The 27627-nt window shown below is 38.1% G+C and overlaps 1 protein-coding gene across 1 annotated transcript in view; it reads left to right on the top strand.

Annotated features, from left to right (window-relative positions):
* Positions 1-3: 3 nt before the first annotated feature.
* AQR (aquarius intron-binding spliceosomal factor) overlaps positions 4-27627 on the top strand; it is a gene marked incomplete at its 5' end in the record, with an annotated part of 52216 nt that continues 24592 nt past the window's right edge. The window contains 19 exons of the mRNA XM_010191239.1: positions 4-39; positions 855-911; positions 2110-2150; positions 3158-3193; positions 5511-5631; positions 7040-7180; positions 8781-8849; positions 9346-9446; positions 10112-10188; positions 11451-11515; positions 13424-13540; positions 14488-14601; positions 15359-15462; positions 16860-16962; positions 17894-18014; positions 20053-20194; positions 20935-21113; positions 22196-22363; positions 23493-23662. Coding sequence (XP_010189541.1) covers positions 4-39; positions 855-911; positions 2110-2150; positions 3158-3193; positions 5511-5631; positions 7040-7180; positions 8781-8849; positions 9346-9446; positions 10112-10188; positions 11451-11515; positions 13424-13540; positions 14488-14601; positions 15359-15462; positions 16860-16962; positions 17894-18014; positions 20053-20194; positions 20935-21113; positions 22196-22363; positions 23493-23662 — 1962 coding nt within the window. The remainder of the gene's footprint in view (positions 40-854; positions 912-2109; positions 2151-3157; positions 3194-5510; positions 5632-7039; positions 7181-8780; positions 8850-9345; positions 9447-10111; positions 10189-11450; positions 11516-13423; positions 13541-14487; positions 14602-15358; positions 15463-16859; positions 16963-17893; positions 18015-20052; positions 20195-20934; positions 21114-22195; positions 22364-23492; positions 23663-27627) is intronic.

Here is a 27627-nt window from a genome sequence, read left to right as displayed (position 1 = left end):
CCCACCGTGTCGCAGATCAACGCGGAGTACGTGACCCAGGTAAGGCCAGTGGGGTCTCCGGGCGGCCTCTCCCGCGGCCGGGGCCAGGTGCTGGGAAGGCCGTTCCGGTGTTCAAAATCTGTGGGCATTAGGGAAAAGCCCTCTCTTTGCCGTAAGTGAGGAGAGCTTTAGCTCCCGTGTTGCACGGGAAGGAGCGTACGCGCCCAGCCTCGCCAGGCTTGAGAGATTGACAAGAGCAGCGCTACAAAATAAGTCAGGTTATAAGACGTGACAAGTTGCCGACAGCTTCTTGTGGAGGAGCATTTTAAGTGGTTTTATACAAGCGTTCATTTTCTTGTGCTGGAAATGTTGCTTTCCTTCCTCTTCTGCAGCGTAAAGAAGCTCGAGCAAAGTTGTTTGGGAAGCTCTTGCCACCATAGCTCTCACGAGTTTTGGTGCAGTGCTGCCTTGAAATATCAGACCTTTATATGTAGCCCCTAGTTCTTTGTGAAATTCCTCAACAGGAGTGTGATCATTTGGAGTCCGGGGCTTGTAGTCCCTGAAAAATGGGCTATTATTTTGCCAGAAGTAACAGGGGAAAAAAAAAAAAGACGTTTCTTAAATAGAAGTCTGTGCATCTAAAATTTTTACAGAGAATCACACCTGTGCAGGAGAAGGTTTGGGTATAAAACTTTAAATGACTGAAAAGTGTTGCTGTTGGAAAACAGTTGTGTTGCCTGTAGTTACCGTTAGGTGAAATTAAGAAAGAAGCTAGTGAAATAAAGTTTAGGGATGGGATGTGTTATAGAGTTATTGTATCACTGAAACTGAAAATGTATGTATTTAACGTTTTCTTTTTCTTTCCCCCCATACAGTTAGCAAATAAATACTGGGCTCCACATGTGAAGAAAAAATTGTCTTTTGATTCAAAGGTAAATACTTCTGCTGGAATTGTGTTGGGGTGTAAACAAATGAGGATCAACCCTTTTCTGATGTGCCAACCTCCAGTAGTGCTTGTTTTGTATAACCGTATAGGAGACTGCTTGTGGAAGGTCAGCAGTTTCTTAACGTGCTGTAATTAGAAATGGTTTGTTATGCATTTGCAGTGTATGTGTGGGCACTGTGATGAAGGTGTGCTATTGCAGTGCAGTTCTTTTGAGTGCTATTTGTTCCGTTTCTTTTGGTTAAGAACTTACGAGAGTAAAAGATTTTTGAGCATCTCATTTGAGGGTAAGAGGTGTTTGAGGAGGGGCTACTCTTAGAAACCAAAGAATGATGAAAGGTGCAGGGATTACTGAGCTGTGTATTTATTTCTAAAAGCTTCTCCAGAGAGTTTTGATCAGTGAACTTAGTGCTGTTCTGTGCATGTGTGTGTTTTGAATGTTTAAAATTTGGGCTGATGTGTTCGGTTTTGTGCTGGTTTTCTGTAGTGTGGGGTTCTTAAGTGTTTGGTTTCTTTCACGGGTAGCTATTTGGCTAAATCGGACTTTCCAGCCATGACTTTACTCACTCTCTTTGTAGTATTTGTGATAGTATTTGTCTGATTGTTAGGATGCAGGATGTACATAAGCAGCTGAGTTGCATCTCTGTGTCATGCGATGTCAAAGTGTGTCTATTGCAACAGATATTGCTGATTCTTTCATTCCTGTTGGAAAAGCTGGGTAAAAGTGTCTAGATTTTCTTAAATGTCAGTTAAAAGAAACAGTGACAACAGATGACCGAGTTGATGGAGACTTCTTGAAGGCTTCTTTAAATTCAACAGTAAGCCAATAATAACAATATTGTTATTATTAGCAATAAAAAGGTTTGCATGTCTGTCTGACTTTCGTATAAAAATCTCAGTGCTAATTCCTTCAGAATAACCTGAATGAAGGTCCTGTCAATTCTCTGTCGTTGTGTTCTTTCCCGTGAGCTGATTCAGTTTTCTTGTGCGCTTGTGTGTCTGTGGAGTTTTTGGACTCTTTAGAGCTGAGAGGTGACTGTTACAATATGTTTGATCAAATAGCATTTAGCAGGGAGTAACTAATTCAGAGTAACTGTTGAGTGCATAAGATAGCTAATGCATTTTTTAATCGCTTTATGAAGTATATAAAATCCTTAACTCTTTTTTAAAAATATGCTTTCCCATAGGTTATTGAAGATGTATATGCAAAAGAAATTGTCAGGTCAAAGTAAGTACACTGGTCACTTTTACAGACAAGCGTTCCAACGGTATCTCTGTTGAAGTGGTTTCTGATGTTTCACAGAATGTATTACAATGCCTTAATATGTTGAAAGCAGATGAAAATGACTCGAGCGCGTTTGAGTCACTTAATCATTGTGGTATTTCAGAGTCTGAATGTGACAGAAAGAAAGTTCATGAGCTCATAATCCTTAAATGTGACGGTTAGACGTAACGTAGTTTGGTTCCAGTAATTGGTTGTGCTTTATGTTGGTTTTATTGCGATGGTTATAGAAGACTGGTCCCTTCCTTTGTCATGAGGTATGTAAAGAAAAAAAGATCAGTTGGGGAGTGTGCTGCCTCTAGCTTTTTGCGCTTTCTCTAGTTATTGTTACCAGGTCTATAAAGGGTAAGTCTCATTTCAATGAATTGTAGTGTTAAATGGGGGAGACAAAGAATTCGAGAGAACCTGCATTCTACAGCTGTGTGTACAGAAGAGAGTTGTGAGGGTAGCTGGAGCTCCTGAGGGGAAGTCTGAGCTCTGGAGAGAATTCTGTTTATGATTCCTTTTGTGAAAGTGATGTAAGAATTGCCATACAGGACCAGAGCAGGCTTCCATTTCCAGTCACTAGGAGATACCATTGCAAACTGATTCAATATATAGGTTGTAGTTTTCTAGAAGATGCTCTCAGCTTCTAGCAGCTTATGTCTTCAAGGCTGTTGGAAGCAGTGTCTTCATGTTTAAAAGATCTAGATGCATTGTTTTTTTTAATATGAATTTGATTGCTTCATGAACCTGCATGAACTTCAGCTTTCACAGTGTTACAGCAGTTGCTTCTGCTTTCAAGTGGTTGCTTTTGCATGGAAGTGGAGGGGGCAGAAGTGATTCCTAGGTGTTTCTACAGGTTTTGCTATATAACAAAATAAGGGAAAATACAGCCATTTTCCATGCAGCTCAGATGTTTATGGGAGGCTTTCTTTCCTGTGTTGATTGATTGATTACTTTTTCTTTTTTAGGTTTGCTATTAGAAAGATAATGCTTCTTGAATTCAGGTAAGCGAATTTGAGTGAAATTTTAAGTTATTTTTTCATAGGAACCTGTAAAGATGAGAAGCAAATGCAGGACAGTAAGCCATTTTGAAGGTAGTGTACTCATTTGTTCCTGCTTACCACAGTCTTGAATTGTGTACCTAGGAACATTAAGTGAGGAGAGTTTGAGGGAATAGTTTCGTAATCATATGTAACGTATCAGACTATCTTGTTTTGTGATTCTGATTTTCTAGTGCATGTGAAGCACCAGAGAAGGGCGTGTGAGTGACAGAGGTGAAGAACTTGGGTCTGCTGTTTGTAAAGTGTTATCAAGCCTTAAATCAGAACTCACTGAAGTCGGGGATTTTTTGGATTTTGTCTCTCACTGCATGGTTAAAAATTAATTGTGCTGCAGCAGCATCACTGACATTTTCTTTACTTGAAAAGAAGTGGAAATCTGTTCAGAAGACTCTTACAGCTGCTTCAGACTTTCCTGGAAGAACTTACAAAGCATGTCTAAAATTATGTAAAATAAGTATTTTCAGTATTTACATATTTAGAAACACAATATTTAGTATTCTGTTTAGCTGTTTTATCTATCAGGTCTTATGAGCAGATAGAATGAGATGGTTTTTGGTTGAGATAAATTGTTTGAAAAGATACTACTACCTAGAAAAGTAGGACAAACTTCCCTCTGTTTCCTGCTTCCTTGTTAGAAAAGGCACAAGAGAAAATGTAAGCTACGGTTTGGGGTTTGACGCTAACATATGGTGTGGTGGTAGCATGGCTTCTGGAGTTCATGTGCCAGCGATACCATGGAGTTAGAGGTTTTTAGCCTTTCTGTGAACATTCTTAACGTTACCAGCCTGTAATTAACTTCAGTACTTTCTGGTCTATAGCCCCATCTACTGCTGTGTGTTCTCTAAGTCATTTTCTCTGTTTTCTTCCTCTCACTTCCCCTTCAGCCTGTGAAACTGTGCTGTCTTCACACACATGAGGTTTTTCTGTCCTTCATTCATGTGCAAGTGTGTTTATCCTCAGTTGGGGGCATAACAGTATTTTTACTAAAATGTATTGAAGATTATTGGAATTCCTGGGGGAAATTAATGATGGAGTTCTGTGGATTTTGTGGGGTTTTTCCTGCCCTTCCCATTGGCAGATCCAAGCTCTTGGGAAGCAGTATGTATTTCATCTCGTATGAACTTCATGTGCCTGTGAAGTTATCTCAGCTCCATCTGAACTATGCATTCTGGCTGAGTGGAAGTCCCTGTCTGCCTGTTACTGAGCTTTTGTTCCCAGTTACTTACAACTTCTCACTGCTTTTTTTTCACCAGCGTCTCTGGTACTTATCTGAAACTATTGAAGTGCCTTAGTGTAAGACATCAGAAAAGTAATCTGTGGAAAACCAAAAGTAAATAGGTAAAACTAAGTTGGCTCATGAAAGGCCAAATGAATGTTGGAGCAGGCATTGAGAGATAGGAACGGATGAGCAGCTTGTTTAGGAAGAAACGAGACTTCCCACTTTCTGGTCGCAGCTGTTAACCCAGCACAGGGTGCAAGTACACTGATGAATATGATGGATTTAGGCATTGCCTCCTCAGGGGTCACTGACCTACATAGCTTTATGAGGAGGTTATACAAGAGAGACAGTTGTTTGTCTGAACAGCCTCCCATCTCTACCACCTGACTTTAAGAGTTTCTTCTCTGAGAAATGTGCCTTATCAATGAAGAAGAAATGCTCATTGCTGAGAAGTTGCCTTTTTCAAGTAATTTTTTTTCACCTTCTTGAAAACAGTTAATCACTCCCCTAATATTCCATGCTTTATTTTAATTGCACAGTAACGTGATATTTTTATTGCCTTTATATGATTAGAAGTATAATATATCTAGATGATACCTAATTTTTTACAAGAAAGGGTATTCAATAATAGAACTACAGTTACTCAGTAGTTGTCATATGCATCTTATGCTGGGAAATGCTGGACATGATATTCTTTCATTCTTTAGACAAGTGAAGTTTTTTCTTTTCTCCTTTTGGAAAATCAGTATGAATTCATGTTCTGAGTTTGTATTGAGCTGTGGCTACTTGTTACATTCGAAAACCCTTTGGTGAATATGTCTTCCTGATAAGAAACTCATCTGTGTCCTGTAGCAGTTATGAAGTCTAACAAGTTTTGCTGCAGTGACCTAGATGAGAGGTAACTTCAGGAACTACTCAGAAACTATGAAGATGGCTGTGTGGAGGAGGAGGAAGAAACCCCTGTGGATAACCACTCTTTCAAATGAGTGACAGATTATGTGGGTGGCAGCAGCTAATGAAATATTCTTTGTCTCTTCACAGCCAGTACCTTGAAAATTACCTGTGGATGAATTATTCTCCAGAGGTGTCCAGTAAGGCATATTTAATGTCAATCTGCTGTATGGTGAATGAGAAGTTCAGAGAGAATGTCCCTGCGTGGGAGGTAACCAATTTCAATTACAGCTAGAATTGACTTTGTTCTGCAAGTTGCAGCTTTTGCAATGTGCCCACTTATACTGACAGAAGGTAGCAAAGCTTGTGGTGTTAAAAGTAAATGGTACCTCAGCTGGAGTGTCTCATATGGTGTTATAAAGTGTGTTTTCTTTTCAGAGAAAGCAATGGACGGGTGAAAAATCACCTGATTCCTTTTGGTATGCGAGTCCTTTTTTCTGCTGTGTGATGCCTTTACATCATCACCAGCATGTGCTTTCCTGGTGCTTGACAAAAGTCAGGCATTTTCAGAGAAGTTCTTGCTCTGATATTGAAAGAAAAAGGGATTTTTTTATATCTGTGAATATAAGAAGGCACCACTGGAAGTCTAGCATAGTAGCCAATAGTGTCTTGCTTAAAGCCTGTGAATATGGTTTTATAGCTTTCTTGCATGAAATTTTATACTAAGATCACAGAATCTTAGGAGTTGGAAGGGACCTTGAAAGCTCATCCAGTCCAACCCCTGCCAGAGCAGGATCACCAGACCAGGTCACACAGTTTGAATGTCTCTTACTCTTCTTCTGTGTGTACTGATTTTTTTTAATTTTTTTTTGTAATAATAAAAGTTTAGAAATTATTTAGTGTTTCTACAAACAGTCCAGTTCCCGCAGGCCATTTCAACAACATAAGCCTAGTTAGAAATTCTATGTGAGCATTATTTCAGAAACATACTCTGATAGTAGTTGCATTCCTTCAGTGCTGGCAAAACACAAAGGATTAATAACTTTCTCATATGATGTCTGTGCCTTTTTTCTTTGTTCTGGCATACGTAATATGTGCGGAATGCCAGGTACGTGTCATTTGCCAAGCAGCTTAGTTAAATTTGTTATTTGGTACATGGCTGCCCCTGTAGATTATCTGTTTTCTCTCCACAATTACTTGGTTTATCGTCTGGCTGAGAGCTGAATGGGAGTTCCACAACTCCCATTAATCTCTGGTGGTTTTTACCTGCTCGCTTTTCACAGATCACTAAACATTCTACCATAGTTTTGGCCAAAATATACCAGTTCTTTTCTAGCCTGTGTAATTTTACTGTAATTCTGTGCGATCAGCAGTTCAGTGTTCCTACAATGCAATCCACTCCATTTGTGCTCCTTGTTCAGTTTGTCTTATGCATCACCTGTGTTAGACTATGCAGAAGACAGTAGTTCCACTATGAGCATTCCTATCATGTAAGGATCCCTGATCAGTAGGATATTGTTAGTCTGTTTTGTTTGTGCTTCCCAGTCAGAATAAATGAAAAAGAGAGAAGCTAATCCTTCCTTTTATAGATTCAAATGCGTTTAGAGAACTGAGGTGAGTGAAGCCTGAAATTCTTTGTATCAGCCTGACTCAGAATCAACTTCCTTTTCTATTCCTAGACATTCAAAAAAAAGCCAGAACATTTTCCCTTCTTTTTCAAATGCATATTGGAAGCATCACTGGTTGAAAATGACAGTGAGTACTCTCTGCATGAACAGACCGTCCTGCTGCTTTTTCTTGACCACTGCTTCAATAGTCTGGTATGTTTAAAGTAACTGCAGTATTTCCAGTGTGTTTATGCTGTTCTGTGTTATTAGCAGTTTAGTTTGAGCAGTATCTTCTTAGGAGACAGATGATGCAAAATTCCCATTTAAGGAAGGAGGTGGTACCAGAGGGCTTTTACCCCTCTTTTTGACTCTTGCTTTATCTCTCTCATGACGTTTGAATTCTCTGACACAAGGTCATATAAGATGCTCAAAACTGGAAGACTGGCGCTTACTGCAATGTAAAGGCATATATTCAGACTTATATTTAAAATGGTGCTTAAAAGTATGTATTTATATTTGAAAAGGTGCTTTACACTCAAGCAGATTACTTATTACTCTGCTCTTTTTAGTCCAGCTGGGAAATTGCACACAATTGTTTCTGTTAACTTTTGAGAAAGGCAGTATTTTTTTTTACTATTGAAACCAGGTTTAGGCAACATTTCTATCTGCACTTCTCTTGAGTTAATTTGGTCCAGTGCTTTATTAAGAATATGTTCTGTCATAAAAGCACAGTTATTGACCCTCATTAGCAAGTGTGTAGAATAAATTACAATTATCTGTTATATAGAACAGTATTCTGTTATCTATCTTTCTTTTTCTTTACTTAAACTGCACACAGGATGTATCAGTCAAAATCAGGGTCTGCACAAGTAAATCAATTTAGAAAGTGTATGATTCCATTTTGGAGTTAGGAATTATTATGGCAGCCAGTAATCTTCCTGAACCTTACGTGTATAATTTGAGATAGTATGTTTCTGTAGTGGCCATGGTACAGCAGATCTGCATTTTAAAGGACGTTTTGTTGGTGACTCTCTGGAATCCTGCTTGCAGAGTGTATTTCTCATATAACATAATAAGGAAACCTGTAAAAGCATACTGCTATTAGAAGCTGCACTTCTTTGTGGAATTCAGAACAGGGGAGTCACAGTAATGTTTTAAATAAGGAGCACTGAAGTGGGAAGTTTCACAAAGCTGAGAATGGAGTATTTGTCCATGAAGATATATTTAAGATGTTAATGGGAATTTTTCAGTAGTTTAGGAAAGAAAGAAAACTCTGAATGCTGATCACAGGTAATGAGAGAGAGAGAGCATTTGAAACAACAGTTGAAATTACATTAATTATAATTAATTATAATGTATTAAAAATAGTTATTTCAGATAATGGAAAGAGAGTAGATGATGTGGGAGAAGCTTCATAAATGAAGGGCTTCAGGAGAGAAAGAATACGAGTGAAAACAAACAGAGAAAGCACAGTAAGAAAGTTCAGATGAACAGTGAGAAATGACTGAAGAAGGAACATCAGTTCTCATCAACCTCTATGCTAAAAATACTTTCACGGCTGGGTCCCCTGCTGAAGTATTAAGAGCTGGCAGAATCTGTGGAAAAACCCAGTATCTGAAAGACATCAGCAGTTTTAAGTGTTACTTCGTAGGGCTATTGTGCAGTTTCCTGTTAGGAAATCGTGAAATTTAATACTACATCATATATATTTTTGTCAGATGATAATGTACCCTGATGTATTTTGTTAAGACAGGCACATCAGAAAACAAAGGAATTTTAAAGAATCCATTTCTGTCTGTAACTTTCTCAACAGGAAGTGGATTTGATCAGAGGCCAGGTGCAGCAGCTCATTTCCTTGCCGATGTGGATGGCTCTACAACCTGTAAGCATAGCACTGTAACCTGGCAAAGCAGTCTCCTAGGCATTATCCAAGTTCTGTGAAGTGAATTCTTATGGAATACTGTTATGGAAGTCTAATGTTTAAAGCTGCCTGCATTGCTATGGAATTACAGTTTTGTGTGCTTTGTAAAATTCTTTCTTCTTATAAATTTCCAAGTAATTGTAATTATTAGTTAATGCTGTATTTTTTTCATAAGACTAAGCTTTGTGGCTTATAATTTCATCAAGCTATAATTTGTAGACAAGGCCATAAGATCACAGAGAGTTGAGTATTGGAGTTGACATCTAGCCATGGCTTGACTCTTGCAGTGTTATTCTTGTATTACTTAGCCCTTAAGTGATACTGACATTAGTCTGAAACAGCTATTTATTTCACTTTGTTACATGTGTTTTCTTTTTTAATAAGAAGACTGGATTGTATTTTTATCTCTCATGAAAACAAGGATTCTTAGTGACTGGATAACATTTTAACATTTCAGAAAAGACTGGAACAAGAGCTGAAAAAGACACCAAAACTAAGAAAATTCTGGAATCTAATTAAGAAAAATGATGAGAAGATGGATGAGGAGACAAGAGTGCAGTATGTTACAGGAGCATTTTTTCCTGTTAAATCCACAGCCTTTGCATTCATTGTGTTTTAACCAAAATAAATAGTTTCAATTTAAAAATGTTTATTAAAAACCTGTGAAGCTGGCAAATAAGGATATGTAGCCCCCTGAAATCTGTTTTGTTTTCTAGTGGTCTTTATGCAAAATACTGTTATGAAACTTAATATTTTATTTGATCAGTGAATTTGTGTTATCAAATCTTAGAGGTATAGGATGAAAGCCATAAGCAAATATTAATGTAGTTAATTGTATTTTTCTCATTTTCACAAGTATGTAGCTGTTAAGCAGATAGCTTATGCAAGTATTTGAATAAATTTGTGTGTATCTCACCAAAGTTAAATGTTCCAATACTTCTATGTTGCAGTGTATTAAGTTGTAGGTGTTAACTTGTTCTCTTTGACTCAGTAGAAGCATGGGTTGTTACTCAGTTCTGTACCTAAAAATGTAGACTCTGCTAATCTGCCTGCCTGAGTGCAGAGAGAAAGGTTCTCATCTGAACAGTTTAGGTGCATTTCAAAGCAATGTGCTACCATTATATAAATTTTAAAGCAGCTGTCTTTGAATTATTGAAAGATAGGATGTGCTTCTAGTCTGCATTTAAGGAATATTAATGCTCTTGTCTTATGTCTGATTTTAGAGCATATCGGGAGAGAAGATTTCTTTCACAACTCATTCAGAAATTCATTTCTGTGCTAAAATCAATACCTGTCTCAGGTAGCTGTGGTTCTTATGTTTGTTGTTCTGTAATTTGTCTTAAATGCTTTTCTCTTGCTGAAGCAACCACTCCTTAGGATACTAACCTGAGGTTGGAGGCCTTGTCTGGATGGGGTTTTAGTGGAGAAGAAAAAATAAATAAGAAACACATCCTTATCTGGATGGGGTTTTAGTGAAATCCATGTCTATCTGCATGGATTTCATGTCAAAATTTGTATTCAGATCTCTATATGTTTTAAAAATGAAATAGCGGAAAGCTATTTTAAACCTCTTCTGTATGGACTTAATAAAAAACTATTTTTGGGTACTGATATTCTTTATTGTGTGCTTACAGCCTTCTTAAAGCATTAAAGCTTTTTGTATGTACTTAGATGCCTTGTTAAACAGGTGGTATAAATGCATATCATCAGGCTGTGTTCTGTCAGTACTGTTGATTTATGGAAGGGACAAAAGCCTAAGTGAAGTGAAATTCTGTAAGATTTGACTGCACCTGATTTATAAGTCATTGTGACAAGGAAAATGATGTGCTTTCCTGATTCAGAGAGGAAGAGTGTTTGTACAGGAAGGTGTTAGACTTTTGACAAAAAGGGTTTATTATGTTCTAAGTACAGAACAATTTGGGTAAAATCGCTTCCAGGAGTTCTGCTTTTGCTCTTAAACTCTTTGCAAACTTCTTAACTGAGCTGTAAGGGGAAATTCTGTGTATTGTGACTTTGTCAGAAGGGATACCTGTCCCCTCTGTTTTTCCAATTATGCAGGACCTGTTCTAGTAAGATTTATGTTAACAGTTCTTTGGACGCTTTAGGAAGTCGATACTCATTAAAGCAGACTTAGTGTTGTGTTTTGACGTGATTCTAAAGGCTCCTTAGTAATCACCACTGAATACCTTTGAATATTGTCAAGACCCTTTACACATACCTTGATAGCAGCTGTAGGTAAATATTTTTGAGTACCCAAAGTTAAAAGTTCTTAAGAAGCTTGGCGGGCCATTGGTATCTTGTGGAAGTGAGCATTAGTGCGTGTCACGTTGGTTGTGTCTTTCAGAGTGGATAAAATCACTCCTGAAACACTGGTTCCGTTACGTTCTTAACTCCAAAAATTTTCCAGTTTGCAGTGAAGGGATTGTTTCAGAAAAAGAGAAGTTAATCTTGTTAAAAGACAATCCTGGTATATTAGTAGCATTTATGACATTTTAAAAAATAGACCAAGTACAAATATGTTGTGATGTGGATCAAAACAAGTTTGGTTTTTTTTCTATCTAGGTCCTCTTTCTATGGACAAAGTTCATTATTGTGAGAGATTCATTGAACTCATGCTTGATCTTGAGGTAAGCTGTTGAATTGTTTCAACCTGTTTCCAGAACTACTTTTCTAGGTTTTAAATGTGTAAAGTCAGTATTACAGCCTTATATCCCATTGGCAAGTGGTTATGTCACAGTTGTGTGTGGTTGCTCAGTAGTGGTTTTCCATCTGTAAATAGGAGGTTGAAGTAGTGCATCCACATTGGGAAATGACTTTTTATGTTTATAAAAACAGGTGAACTGTTAAAGAAAGCTAGGATCCTAAATTTCTCAGTGAAGAGGATTTTGTTAATTGGAGTAGTGGTAATAATTCTGGCAGTTGATGAAAATGAGTGATGCTTTAATCTGCTAGGAACAACTCAGGACTATGTTCCCCGGTGCATAATAGGTCACTCAGATCATCTTTTGTGTTGTAGAGTATCCCAGAAAACGTCAGTAATTCTGAAATGTGAACTATTTCTATTTGACTAGAATACATTATTTGAAAGTTGCAGTTCTGGTAATCTCGTTTTGTTACAGGATAATAGGAGGCCAAGCGCATTTTTTCAGCAGGTACTGAGAAACTGGGACAATTTTAAGCTTCACAGTACCAGAACTAATAATAAAAGGCCCTAATTTACATTACTTTCACATGACTAGCAATTTATTCAAAATAACTGCAGATTTAGAATACATTCTGAAATAAGAGTTTTCTGAAACAGTAAGCACAGGGAACTTTAAAATGGCTTGATCTTGAGCTCATACAGACTAACTGTCCTCTGCTGAATCACTTAGGTAACCTGTGCTTGTAGTTGCAGTAGAATGAATTATTTAAATTAGCGCTTGTTGGCTTATGAACATACTTTCTCTAATAAGAGTATATTACGAATTTGAAGTTAAACTTAAGCCTGGCTCTTAGCCAAAATGCTGAGAGGCTGTACATTTAATGTTGGTTCTCACTAGGTATTACAGGCAGGTTAGCAATCAGTTTATGGAGGGTGTTTAAATGGCTGGAACAGCCATTAAGAACTGAGAAATTAGCTGTAAATCCAAGTCCTTTTGCCTCGGTAGCATGTACTGTGTTAATGGGCTCCTTTTGCCTATGTCAGGGCCTTTTTCAGAATATTTGTTTTGCATTACAGTATGTAAGCTCCCATCAAAACTTGGTGATTTGTTAACTTGAAAGAAATGACCCCAGGGAAAGTTCTTACGGTTTTCCGAGTTTGTTTTTTGTAATTATTGTGCAGGGCAATTAACATTTTCTACTACAGATTCTCTCATTGTCTTTGTCTTAGTTCTAAACACCATGTTCATGCTTTTTGACTTTCTAAATTCAGTCGTTAGGTTCCACTGAGAACAACTCATTTTTCTCTTGAATTGTTGAGGTGTACTACTGTATGCTGTTGATCAGTTGATACATAGAACAGCTTAAGATATTTACGTTGGGTAGAAATGATCTCTGTTTTGTTTACCAAAAGCTTTTATAGGTTTTTAGTTAAGATTTGAAAAATTCTTAGATCTAATTCGAGTATCTTGCAAAGGACAGAAGATACCAGACCATATTTAGAAGAAACAGTTGCAGTGTAGAAAGCAAAATTCAGACGATGTTGCAGCAGTTTGACATACCTGTTATAGCACAGTTATGTAGATGCTCACTAGTGGAACAGTTGCATCATGTATTCTACTTTAATTAGTGGCATGAAGCAGTCTCACTAATGGCAGGTTTGTGCTGTGCTCGCAGTCATGCAAAAGGCTGTGTTCATAGCAACCTACCTGCATAAAACCAGTCTACATAAATGCTGCTTTATATGAGAACCTCTGTTAGGATATTAGACATGTAAATAACCGTGCAGCAATCTATCTTGACATGCCTCCTTGAAATGGAAAATTATGAGAAACTGGGATTTCTTGAGTTCTGAAGAATTGCTTGTACTAATGTGAGATTGTTTACCACAGGCTTTGCTTCCCACAAGGCGCTGGTTTAATACAGTGTTGGATGACTCCCATCTTGTTGTTCACTGTTACCTGTCCAGTCTTGCTAAAAGAGAGAAGGAGGGTCATCTCTTCTGCCAAGTGAGCTACAAAGCTGTTGATAACTTTTTCATTGTGATGTGGCTCTTAATACTGCAATTGTTTTGTTTTATATTTCTCAAGAGAGGTTTTTCTGATGGTTACAAACTACACGTTTAATTACATTCTTCAGACTAGTTCTTTTTTACCAGTACTTATATGTGTGTGACTGCTCTCACATTTCTGGATCTCTTTTTGAACAGTTCATTGAAAACAGTGCAGCTTCTGTCATGCTTTGCCCCAACGTATAGCAGAAGTTGTCACCAATGCGTTCTTCTGTACTTCGTTTTGACCTCAGACTGTTCTGCAGTGCAGCTGTTTTTCACTACTGTCCTTTACTCAGTCATAGACAGTATCTTGCTTTTTATGGCAGGATCTGAAGATTTCTCCTTTTTACTGCATCTCAGCTGCTTTTCCTGCTGCTTGCTGTCCCCATCTCTGCCGTTTGTTCAGTTTCTGTGAGGGTCAGTACTGATGGAACACAAAGCCAGCAGCACATCTGAATAATTTTCTTCTTCCAAATTAAATAATCTCATTAAAAGGTAGGATGAATTCCAGAGCTGGTATTGGAGAGGGCAGGAGGGAGCAAGACCTCTCCCTTGTGGTAGCAGCAAGCCATAAGGTGGGTTCAGTGCCTCGGTGAACCTCTAAGGCTAGGTCACCTTAGTGCAGTTAGTTTCAGTTTCAAGTCCTGGTGTGTGAAAGAAATGGCAGTGGTTGTGGGCTGTGCTGTGATTTCTGTGTCTTGTAGATGAGATAGTTAAACAAAATTATTTTGTGCATCAGACAAGTATAACATTTAGATTCCACTCCTTAGTCCATTTCTTCAAGAACTTTGAGGAGCTCTTGTTTGTACATGGTGCCCAGATTTGTCCTCTTCAGTTGTGTTATTGTTTGTGGTAGGGTGTCTCTTACTGTTAATCCACTAATTTATATGGGTGCTGTCTCAGCTTTTAGATATGCTTAAATTCTACACTGGCTTTGAAATCAACGATCAGACTGGAAATGCTTTGACAGAGAACGAGATGACAACAATTCACTATGACAGAATTACTTCTTTACAGGTAGGCAGACAGCCAAGTGCTGATGGGAGGGAAAGGATTTGGATTTGTTGGTTTAGTCTAACTTGCATCTGGAATAGGCATTAAGTTATTTCCCAAATCAAGCAACTTATGTTTCCTGTTGAGTTACAGGAAGAGTTTTAACTTGACTTTCTGTACTACATTGAAGATACTAACTCTTCAGTGTTGTGTATGTGATGATGACTAGCTGCTCCTATTAGATCTACTGAGTAGGGAAAATTAAGTTCTGTAGTAACTTAAAATTATGCAGTAGGTGGCACAATTTCTTCCAGATCAGGACACACATATGGTAGCAATAGTGGTCCCTTGTACATAAGAGACAAAATAGAAATTCCTGTTACTTGTAGTCATATAAGATAGCTGCACTTTTCAGAATTTTTCCCATCATTTTTAACAAAAAAAATTCAAGGCAGCATGATTAAATTAAACTTGCTCCGTGTTTTTATTAGTTGTCTGCAAGGCTACATGTCCACCTGTTTATTTTTTATTTTAGTGACAGAACAAACACTGATAGGGTGTATAAAAAAGATGCTGTGTCGGAAGCAGTTGTAACAAATAACACTGATTAACAAAGGAAAACTGAGATTTCACCTGTTTCTTATTTCTGTCCTGGTAGTGTCCACAGGGTGCTACGTGTTATGAATCAAAAGAAGTTATGCTTCTATAAAAAATTTAGATTGTTATTGAATTATTTAATTAATATGCTTACTTTCAATTTTTGGGCGTGGGTCTTTTGTAGAGAGCAGCATTCGCACATTTCCCAGAGTTATATGACTTTGCACTCTCAAACGTAGCTGCAGTGGATACCCGTGATTCACTGGTGAAGTTATTTGGACCCCTTAGGTAAGTTATTACAATAACATTTGACATGAAATTGAAATTCTTTGGTCTCAGTATGTTTTAATTTAATGAATCTTTAGCCTTTTTTTCATTTTGACTTCTCAAATGCCTTTTCATGTGACTTCTCGGGTCTTTCTGACTTATCAGCCTTTACACCTGATGAAATACGGAGGCAGGGCAAGTTTGCATCCACTAGTGAAGTACCAGAATTTCAGTAAAAGAGAAGTATCTTGATTTTCATTTTTACTAATGAATATGTCGAAGTACTAATTTTCTGGAAAGTAGCTACCTGCTTCAAGTAATTGTACCAGTAATTAACTTTCAGTAGTTAACATCTAACTTTTTTAATTTAGCTTTTTCTACTCTGTTGTGTAGAAAAACTACAAGAGAAATCATAGAAGTATACCACTGTGTTAACTGTACTGTAATGCAGGGATTATAAGGATAACAGTCTCTCCCTGGTGAGACAGCATTTGGAATATTGTGTCCAGGTCTGGCCCCCTCCGTTCAAGAAGGACAGGGAATTGCTTGAAAAAGTCCGGTGCAGAGCCACAAAGATGATGGAGGGAGTGGAGCGTCTCCCTTATGAGGAACGGCTGAGGGAGCTGGGTCTGTTTAGCTTGGAGCAGAGGAGACTGAGGAGTGACCTCATTCATGGGTATCAATTTGTAAAGGACGAGTGTCAGGAGGAAGGAGCCAGGCTCTTCTCAGTGATGTCCAATGACAGGACAAGGGGCAATGGGAGCAAGCTGGAGCATAGGAGGTTCAGCCTGAACATGAGGGAAAACTTCTTTAGTGTAAACGTGACAGAGCACTGGCCCAGGCTGCCCAGAGAGGTTGTGGAGTCTCCTTCTCTGCAGACATTCAAAACCCATCTGGACGTGTTTCTGTGTGACTGCTCTGGTGATCCTGCTCTGGCATAGGGGTTGGACTGGATGATCTTTCGAGGTCCTTTCCAACTCCTAATATTCTGTGATTCTGTGATTTTGAGAAAGACAATGTGTGCTCTGTTGTTCAGTTCTGTTTTCGGGTACTTGTCTTGAAACAATAAAAAATTACACCTTGCTCTGTTTATTGTGGATGAGTGGTTCATCTTACACCCCTGACTGAACACACTTCACCCATGGAAGTGCTCTAAAGCACTTTGTAACAGTTAAATATTTTAAATATCTCAAACTTCACTTAAAATAGTGTTCTGTAGTTGTTAGTTCCTGATGAAATTTATAGTTGAATTTATTTTTTAAGCCCCCCCAGGCGGGTTGGAACTGGATAATCTTTAAGGTTCCTTCCCACCCAAGCCATTCTATCAGTCTGTGTTCTGATTCTCTGTAGGAAGTGCAGCCTCTCTCTGTGGTTTCAGTGTCAGTGACTGATGTCTTGTGTATCCTTCTGCTCTGCAGCTCGAACACTCTCCACCAGGTGGCCTCGTACCTTTGCCTGCTGCCGCCCCTCCCTGAGGGGGAAGACTCCAGCTATGACAAGGAGTTTCTGCTGGAGTTGCTGGTAAAACTATAATTAATACCACTTGTATTTTTTCGTTGCAAATGCAAAATATAGCTAAATCTCACAACTACACTGTAGTAAAGTAGCCATTTAGGACATTCTTCTGTGCTACCTGTGAACCACAGCAGTAAACCACATGCTAAGATGGAGTTTAAAACCACATATGTTAAGTATTTGAAAATCTTCATTTATAAATGTAGTTTCCCTGAGAAACTAGTATGTGTGTGTTTGGTGTAATTGAAAGGTCAATAAGCAGAGTCTCAGCAACAGTTTGAGTTCTTGTGGAAAAGTTGTTGCTCTTTATGTAGTAACCTGTTTGTCCCCTTTATAAACAAAAGAAGTGCAGAAGTACGTTTAGCTATTCAGTTCCCATTTGGTTCCTCAAGACCATTTGAAATACTGTTTGATTCACATAATGGTTTTTCTGTATTCGGTGTGTATCAATAGACTTCTAATCTGATACCAGTATTAGAATGGCATGGCATAGCTGTTTTCAAAATCTTTCTCATAGGCTTATTTTGTGGTTGTTGGTTTATTTAAAAATCGTTCTTGTAATTTCCTATGGTTTAGATGGTAGTAATATGGTGCTTATGGATGCTGTGGAAAGAGGTTTTTTCAGATGACATGTTGTAGTATGGGATGAAATTTTTTTTCTCCCAAAGAGGGAATTAAGACTCGCTGTTCCTGAATGAGCACTGCTAGGTAGCTATTGACCATGCGTTTAATGGAAAATTAATTTCATTTGAAGTTGACTCTTTGCTAAGCCTTGATGATTATGGTTCTGTTGTGCCGTTTTTGGTCAACCGAGCAGCCAAGTGATTTGACTCTAGTACTGTGGCTGATAATTGGACTATATGTTTGTTCACCGTGAAAAGAAAGCTTTATTGTCCCTTTTTGATTTATGGAAGTGTAAAATGCATCCCTTCTTTAGGTTTCCCGTCATGAGCGACGAATATCTCAAATTCAGCAACTCAACCAGATGCCTCTTTATCCCACAGAGAAGATTATTTGGGATGAAAACATTGTACCAACTGAATATTATTCTGGAGAAGGTATGATTACTAGCTCAGTATATGCTGAACAGGACACCAGGTGCTGCAGAAGAAGCAGTTCTCATGTCAATGTTCATTCTGTCTCTGGAACTTACATGCAGTACTTTGGCATCTTCCAGTATCTTAGAGTAAGGTCAGCTTTTTTTGAGTTGTGAATCAGGAACTGTGAGATGAAATTATTAGCAAATTTATAGTGGATTTAAAGAAAAATCCAGTTGCGTATATTTACACCAAGATATTTATTTGCTTCTTACCCGGGTAACGTGTGCTATACTGTGCTACAGCTGTGGCACAGGTAGTTACTGTGAGGTGAAACAAGTTATAAACATGCAGCAGAAAAGCTGTTCTCTGTGCTTTGCTAGGTTCTTCTAATGCTTTGGAACATTCAGGTTCTTAAATTCAAGTCACGGTAGCTGTATGGTCATTCAGACTGCATTGGAAGACTGGCTTGGCAGGTCTTGTCTTGTGCATGCACTATATGTAGTAGTTTGTGTTCTATTGGCCGGATGTATTAATCACAGTATGTATGCTGGGACAGAGTGGGGAAGAACAGCTTATCACACCTATTTGTGTGCTGTTTTGTGAATTTTTAATAATGCATTAAAGAAAGTTTGTTAATGGTGAAATGTAATTCTGGCAAGTGACAGTGGTTGCTTGTGGACACGTTTCCTCCTTTTGTGGTGAACTCTTTTGCTATTGTTGTCAATGTATTGATAGCACTGTTGGGAAGCATTTCTTTTACTGTCAGACTGTTACAAGTGTTTTTCTATTTCGCTTCTTTTATTTTTATTTTACACTTTCTTTTTAATCTCCCTGTATTCTCCAGCCCTGATTTCAGACAAGACAGTTTAAGTTTTGTAGTCTTGGCGGGTTTTTTGTGTTCTTAAAAGTACCTGCATTCTTTTGGTCTAAAACTTAAAGAAGAGTAATTTAGCCCAAGAAAAGTAGGAGTATTGTTTCAGTTTTCTTCCAATAAATGAATAATATCTGTCTGATAAGTTCTGTGCCGGCTTAAAGAGGTGTTGCTCCAGGCTCTGCCCTTTGTGCATATAACTTGCTTTACAGGACAGGTTTTGCTACTTGGTGTTGGGAAATGTGTTAAAGTGTTTTATCACCATGAGGCTTTTCAGAATCGAAGTTAGCGTGTTCTGTTGCCTTTCTTCACTGCCGTTGTATCTCAGTGCTTATGAAAGCCGCTCTGTATTACATATGCCAGTGAAAAGTTGCAAGGGTAATACAACAAGTACAAAAGTCTGATGATTTCACAGGTCTTACGTGTAAGTGTTAAACTGGAACGGTAGTCCAGCGGTGTTAAATGAATAACATGTAAGAATTTTTGTTACGGAAAATTTGCATCTAACACTGCCTTAAAGCTCTGCAAGCTTTAGGACCTGTCAAGGAGTTTCGGTACTTCTTGTTAGACCTAATATTCTCTTAAAAAAAAATATAAAACAATGTGTAGTCAGTAACAGAAACTTTTGAAGAAGGTTGTATATTCAAATTCGATTTCTTGACTTAAAACTTTTTTCTACATTAATGTTTTTTGTGATGTTAGTAAATGTAAAGGATTGGAATTGGGGAATTGTTGGATAGTGCATTTTTTAAATTTGTTAATGAGCCTTTTTTGTCATTATTTAATGGTGGCTTAATTGTTAAATTCCCAAAATGCCATTACTTTGCCCTGCATTTGATTTTTATAAAATCAGTCTTGGAGCCTGAATACGGGGAATAATTCAGTCTTTAGATAGTTCACTGTGTTACTGCAAGAAGAATGAAAATTCCTTTAATCTTGTGCAGATTCATTTAGAGAAAACCTGAAAATTTGGGGAAAGGAGAGAGAAAAATGTGTACTTTTTAGTAATGTATATTTATAGAAGGAGTAGTTCTTAGAATCTTTCAGGATAACAACTGTGGAAATTATAGAATAACCTGTGTGTGTGTGTGTATGTGTGTTACGAATTGTAGAACCAATATATTGATTCATTTTAATTTTGTTTATCCATTAAATATCTCTTTCCTTCCACCCTTAACCCCTTAGGCTGCCTCGCACTTCCCAAATTGAATCTGCAGTTTCTGACTCTTCATGACTACCTGCTGAGGAACTTCAATCTCTTCCGCTTAGAGTCAACCTATGAGATCAGACAGGACATTGAAGATAGTGTCAGTAGGATGAAACCATGGTAATATTTCTTGTGATGCAGACCAGTCAGTTCAACTTCAACTGTAATCAGAGTGCATTTGAGAATGAATAACTGATACTGTGTATATACTACACATAGTAACAAACACATTTTAAATTATTACAGAGGTATTATGTTTCATGCTAACTTCTTCCATAAGGTGTTGCCATCCTGTGGGATGATTCTGTGAGCGTGTGTTGATATGTATCCCTGTAGTTGTGTTAAGACTGTATGTTGTATGCTAACAACCAACCTTTATTGTGTCATGATGGATGAGTTAGTTTACCAGAAGTACTAAGCCTTAGCTGACATTACAAAATCGGGACACTTTACCACCAACTCCTCTGGTTTATGAGAGGGGTTACTGAGTATTCTGGAATTTGCCATCTGCCACATCTTTATCTTCTTTAGATTTCAAAGAGTCATTTGGTGTGATATCTCTTATAATCAGTACTTACTTTTTGTTATCTTCCCTTTTTCTCTTCTCTCTGAGGGATTTTTTGATATATAGTGCCAGCGTAAGTTGCTCTTGTTTCTTGAAATATAAGAATAAGTCAGTTCATGTTATGCTTTAGTTCTAAACTGCAGGATCATGTGAATCTACTTCAGTAGCATGTAAAATTCAGACTTCTACTTTTGTCTTAAAGCTGACTGTGAGGTAAATTGTTTCACAGTTTTAAAAAAGAAATGAATCTGTTATCAGATGACTAACAAAACTTTGGCTTTGTTTTTTTTTTAAGGTTGTCAGAATACGGAGGTGTCGTCTTTGGTGGATGGGCTAGGATGGCACAGCCCATCGTCTCTTTCACGGTGGTGGAGGTGGCAAAGCCCAATATTGGTGAAAACTGGCCCATGCGAGTACGAGCGGATGTTACAATTAATTTGAATGTCCGAGATAACATCAAAGATGAATGGGAAGGTACTTAGATTCTTTGAAATAAGGTGTTCAAAATAGGCACTCACTTTGATACAATCTTATTTAAGAAAGGGTTTTTTTCTGTTTGAAAATCAGTTAACCGAATTCCAAGTCTAAGAAGTTTATACTTTCCTAAAATGAAGATGGAAACTATTAAAATATTTATCTATCTATTGAGAGCGTAATGTTTTCTGTTTCAGACTGATGTCATGCACTTCGTAACTGTAAAATTCTGCCTTTTACAGGGAATGTGGAAAAGTAACTTAGCATTTTAAATTAATACATGTACTAATGATGTCATATTGGAAGAGTGGTGGGGAAGGTGATCTGTCTCATATACAACTGAGGAGAGATTATGATTTAATTCAAACCAGTGCATTTATTAATGTGCAGTATATTTGAATATTGTTAGGAAGTGCTGACTGTAGTGTTTCTTGTAAGTATCCACAGGCAACACTTCTTTTGCCTGGGGAATTGAACTTTAGTTGACCATGTTGGCAAGTGGCATAGAAGCACATACTTGTACTTGGGTTATCAGTAAATGTCACTGCCTTCTCTTTTGTTAGTTAAAGCTGTGCTGGAGCTGCGTAGTGTGATTACAGGCCATGTAACACAAATGCGAAAGCTGGTGCACCTAGCTTATTAAATTCTAGAACAAACTCTGTGGTTTCAAAAGTAGTAAGGCTTTAACTTAATCAAAACTGAGGTGAAGACTTGATGAATCATTGCCTGACATAACAGGGTCTTGATGAAACTGCTTTAGGTTGGATAATACATGGTGATGAGAAATCGTTTGTCTCATATGAAAATACAGCATACATTTAATAAATTTTGAAAGTGTCTTAGATCTGTGAGAATATCTGAAGTCCTAGCAGATACCAGTTTGCAAGAGTAGTGGAAAAGATGACAATATCCTATGGTTCTTTAAGTTAAAAGCGTGTTTTGAAACAGAACACATTCTTCTCTGAACACGTGGGGTTTTATTTAAAAGAAAATTTTATGTATTCTGTTGTGTATGTATATTAAGGGATGGAAAAGGAAAATGGCATTCCATCAAATCACTGACTCTTCCTTTTTGGAATCAGGTCTGCGTAAACATGATGTCTGCTTTTTGATTACGGTACGTCCCACACAACCATATGGCACCAAGTTCGACAGACGACGACCTTTTGTTGAGCAGACTGGCCTAGTGTATGTCAGAGGCTGTGAAATCCAGGGCATGTTGGATGAGAAAGGACGTGTTATTGAAGAAGGTATGATATACCAAAGCCTGTTGGAAAGATTGTCCTGGTTTTTCCTGGGACTGAATTGTAGAAGCCTTTTTAATGTTTCAGCCAGAGCTGGATTTTTGAGGAAGCAGCATTTGAGCATTAATAAGCACAAGTTGGCATTACAGCTTTGGCTGAGATAGAATTGTTTTCTTTATGAAGCTGATAAGGTCATTGCTGGTTTTTTTGCTGACAGATATTTATGTTTTTCGAGGATTTGCCTGCACCTGTGGTTATAGTTTCTTCTGGTTTTGGTTTGGTTTTTTTGCCTTCTCCTTGCTCAAGAGAAAGTGGAGGGGGGAAGCAAAAGCCTGGGACTCACTAGGATAGATGACCCAGAAGAGATGATGCGGGTGTGATCCCAGATGGCCAATAAAGACGTATTCTGTCCGTATTGGTTCCTGAGGCTTTTCCCTGCCGTCACGTTTTTGCTGTCGTTCGGCCAGTGACTGCTGTTTGTAAGCTGAGTGTAACTTCGATTGCTTTGTTATCATTGTTCCTATTCTAGTTACAATTAACGGGCATTATTATTGTTTAAGTTTGGGTTGATTTAATTATTAAGTAGTCTTTATTTCAACTGATGAGTTTTTTTACTTTTATTCTCCCAGTTCTCTCCCCTATCCCTCCGGGAGTGGGGAGGGCGAGCGAGCAATCTTTGTGGTGTTTTAGCTGCTTGCTGGGTTAAATCATGACAAAGATTTAAATTTTTATCTCCTCCTCGCCCCCTCCCCTCCCAACAGCCTGATCATTGACTTTCTTCTCTTTTAAGCAATGCTCATTGAGTTCTTTACCTACTTGAAAATACAAACCCATTCCATAAGCAGTCATGAGAAAAGTTAACTAGTTTCCTCTGGTAAAATCCGATATAATTAGATTAATTACATAAAGCCAGTACACTTTGGTTTTAGGAATAGAATAGTTTATACTCACAAACTCTCTTAGAAATGGGATTAAAACATGAAATAAGAATGTTTGTAATGCCGAGCAGAAATTAGTTTTATCTTATGAATTTGTCTAAATTTAATTTCAGGGAGGATTATGGATCACTTGTTTGAATGATAATCTGCTTTTAGTACTACTTCAAATTCTAATATTACTGTTTCATTATGGGCAGGACCTGAACCCAAACCAAGACTTAGAGGGGATTGCAGAACATACAGAGTATTTCTGGATCCAAACCAGTATCAACAAGACATGACCAATACAATCCAAAATGGAGCGGAAGATGTTTATGAGACATTTAATATAATAATGAGAAGAAAACCGAAAGAGAACAATTTCAAGGTAAAGTACTGATTATTGACTCTTAGGATAATCGTTTGGCTGAATATGCCAGCAGTACTGAGACATGTTCATTTTAGATGCATGTAGTTAGGCTTTTCACGTGGCATTGTATCCCTTCAGGAAATTAAAGCCTGTCAACTGGTAACAACTTCCCCCTACAGCTAAGTTTCGAAGTAACTGAAAATCAGAACACTCTTACTTCACTTGAGTGAAGCACTAATAATAAATAATAAAGCACTAGTTTATAATTTCAGTCTTTTAACAGGTAGTCTACAGATTACTTGTATTTGGCCTTTTGGGTCAAGGGAGCATGTGGAACATCTTTGTTACCTGATGTAATAGTGGACTGTAAGGGAGGAGTGGAAAGGGAGGAGTAACTAGTCAAAAAGTGGAAATCAGAGAAACCTATTAGCTTTTGGGAGCATCACTGGATCAGTCTCTTATTAAGACTTTGGAAGGCATCAGACAAGATTTTTAGCTCTGAAATATTTGATAGGCCTTAGAGATTGTCTGCTAACTGGAGCTTTGTAGATTGAATGGAGCTTTTTTTCTGCCGTAACAGTTCTCACACAGTTGCAGTGCATGGTTCTTTGGCATTTAACTTCCTTGGGTATTCATTGACAATTTTCAGCAAATTTGATCAGAGTTCAGAAGAAACCTGTTGCTAATGCATTATGATACTGTACATTGTCTATAAGTAAGATTAAGACTATGCACAGAACTTTAATTCAGTTTTGCATATAAATTCAGCAAATGTTGTTTTTTCAGGAAGCTTATGAATAATATAACTTTCCTTAACCTGTGTTAAAGCAAGAAGAGGAAAGTTGGGATGTATATTTGAGAGGGACTTGGCAGTACTGCTGGATGAAAAGCTGGACATGAGCTGGCAATGTGTGCTCACAGCCCAAGCGTATCCTGGGCTGCATTGAAAAGAAGTGTGGCCAGCAGATCGAGGGAGGTGATTCTGCCCCTCTATTCTGCTCTGGTGAGACCCCACCTGGGGTATTGCATCCAGCTGTGGAGTCCTCAGTTCAAAAAAGACATGGACATGTTGGAGTGTGTCCAGAGGAGCACCACAAAAATTATCAGAGGACTGGAACACCTCTCCTATGAGGAAAGGCTGAGACAGTTGGGATTTTTGAACCTGGAAAAGGGAAAGCTTCAGTGAGACCTTATTGCAGTCTTTCAATAATTAAAGGGGGTCTGTAAGAAAGATAGGGACAAACTTTTTAGCAGGGCCTGTTGCAGTAGGTCAAGGGGTAATGGATTTAAACTAAAAGAGGGTAGATTCAGACTAGGTACAAGGAAGAACATGTTTACACTGGAACAGATTGCCCAGAGAGGTGGTAGATGTCCCGTCCCTGGAAGTGTTCAAGACCAGGTGGGATGAGACTTCGAGCAACCTGATCTAGTTGAAGACATCCCTGCTCACTGCAAGGGGATTGGACTTAGATGACCTTGGAAGGTCCCTTCCAACCCAAACCATTCTATGATTCAGCCGCATCAGTGCTGAGCAGAGAGGAAGGAGCACCTCCCTTGACCTGCTGACAGCTTCCTAATGCAGCACAAGATACTGGTGGCCTTTTTTGCTGTGAGAGTGCATAATTTTGTATACCATGTATGCATGTTCCATTTCTTTGCTGTTAGATCATTTAGGCCTTTGAATATTTAATTTGAATTTTCAGTTATAAAAAAGCAACATGAACAAAAAACTGCGTTTCTTCTGATGCTTTAAGATCATACATTGCATAATTGAAATTATTTTCATTTTAGAGGATTCTGCTGAAAGTCCTGTGCGTGTGGATAAAAAGGGAGGCAGGAAGACTTCAACTTTCTTTTTTCTTCATCTGGAAAGATGCCTCTGGTCTGACATAGCACTTGTGGTCTGCACAGAGCATTCTGGTGCCATCCAGCTGTAAATTGGTATACTGGAAGCACTTCATAGAGAGTCCTTTAACTTTACATAAAAACAAACAAACAAAAGAAAAAAAAACCAAAGACACAAACAAAAAAAACCCAGATCCTACTGTTAATGTTGTGCCTGTAGCAGGTTCATTTTACATCATAAATAGAAGTGTTCTCTGTTGGTGTGCTGGTACTATAGACATGGTTTTTATTCTCATATGTATGCATTTTATCATAATCAGAAGGAGAGTGCTGCAGTGCATACTTCAGTTTGCTCAGGACTGCTGTTAGATGTGAGTGTAGTTTTCAAATCTGTACTGTACATTTGCAGCTAATTTACAGGCAAATCACAATGCAAACCATTCTATTCTGGTTTTTAATTAAGTCTTATACTAAGATATTTCCAGATTTATGTACCAGTTTGGGTGCAAGCATGGAGTGCTTGCAAATCTTTCTAACTTCAGCTGGATAGAAGAAAACAAGGTGTCACCGTCATTAGTGCTCATAGGGTATTGCGCAGATAGGAGGCAGCTTAAAGTTTTAAGCTGAGCTTGTGGGAGAGAGGACAACACTTGTGCAGTCTTAGTAAATTAAGCAGATGTGACAGCAGTGGAAGTGCTACTACAGCGTGTTTGCTGGAGGTGGCACCACTGCTTCACTACAGTTGGTCAGCAGTTACAGTTCTTGTAAGAACTAATCTTACTATTTTGACATGTATAGAAGTTAGTTTTGAAAAGCTGATGCAAAGTTTTTTGTGATGTGAAAACAGCACATTAGGGGACATATTAAACTTTCCTCTGAGAAACTGGTAATCTAAATTCAGAAATACTACCTGAAGAAGCCACATTTTCCAATTTATTTGTGCTTTTCTTAACACAAATGTATTGTGGTATGCTTAATATACATTTAAGCCAGACACGCTTATATTTGCAACAAAAATATATTCTTAGTTAAAATGCGACTTGTCCATCACCATATCTTGGGTCTCTGAAGTCTGATATTCAGGTGTCAGAAGTTCAGTGCAGGACCTCTCTGGTCACATACTAAAATGTCTGTAAGACCAGGAGCAAGAAGAAATACACTATATGCGTTGGAGAGCCAAAGAGAGAGATTTCTGGAGTGGCTTGTAGGCATCATCATTCTCTTACAAAATGAGACTGGGCTAAGAGTATGCTTTGTGTCACAGTGATATTTGATAATGCCAGCTGTATTATCTCATTCAGGTTCACTTCCCACAGCTATGAGTCTGACTATCCAGAGGTTCATGTGTAAGGACAGACCTGCTATGTCAAGTTTTCTTGGTATGAGAATTAAATTTGAAATAGTAGAAGCGTTTCTACTGATAGAATATCAAACAGCCGTTTTAGATAAGGAAAGGATAGGGCATAAAACCTAACATTGGTCTTAAATTTTATAGTGCTAAGTTTCCTTTCAGTTAATATTTGAGTTAATAATAACATAATCCACAGTGTGGGTGAGACTGGAAGGAACAGAATCACAGATTCACAGAATGGTTGGAGTTGGAGGGACCTCTAGAGATGGTCCGCTTAAAGCGGAGTCAACTAGAGCCAGTTACTCAATATCTTGTGACTTTGTATGGTTGTAACTGGTTATCTCCAGCAATGGAGACTGCACAACCTGTCTAGACAACCTGTTCCAGTGTTCAGTTACCTGTACAGTAAAAACTTCTTCATGCATTGAAGTGGAATTGCCTGTATCTCAATTTGTGTCCATTGTCTCTTGCCCTTTCATAGGGTACTACTGAGAGGAGCCTGATTCCATTGTCCTTACTTTCTCGTTTATTTTCTTTTATTTTATGCAAAGTGATAAAATTCCCCACCATGCCTTGAGTCTTCTCTTCTTGAGGTGAAACAATGCCAGCTCTCTCAGCCTCTCAAATAACAGATTCTCCAATCCCTTAATCATCTTAGCAGCCCTTTGCTGGACTCATTCCAGGATGTCTGTGTCTCTTGTCCTGAGGACAGCACTGGACTCACTACTCCAGATACGGTCTCACCAATGCTGAGTAGAGGGGAAGAATCAGAACCGTTAGAGAGCTC

The sequence above is a fragment of the Mesitornis unicolor genome, unplaced genomic scaffold, assembly GCF_000695765.1.
Source record: "Mesitornis unicolor isolate BGI_N332 unplaced genomic scaffold, ASM69576v1 scaffold3499, whole genome shotgun sequence".
Classification (NCBI taxonomy): Eukaryota; Metazoa; Chordata; class Aves; order Mesitornithiformes; family Mesitornithidae; genus Mesitornis; species Mesitornis unicolor.
This window is presented reverse-complemented; position numbering and strand designations above follow the sequence as displayed.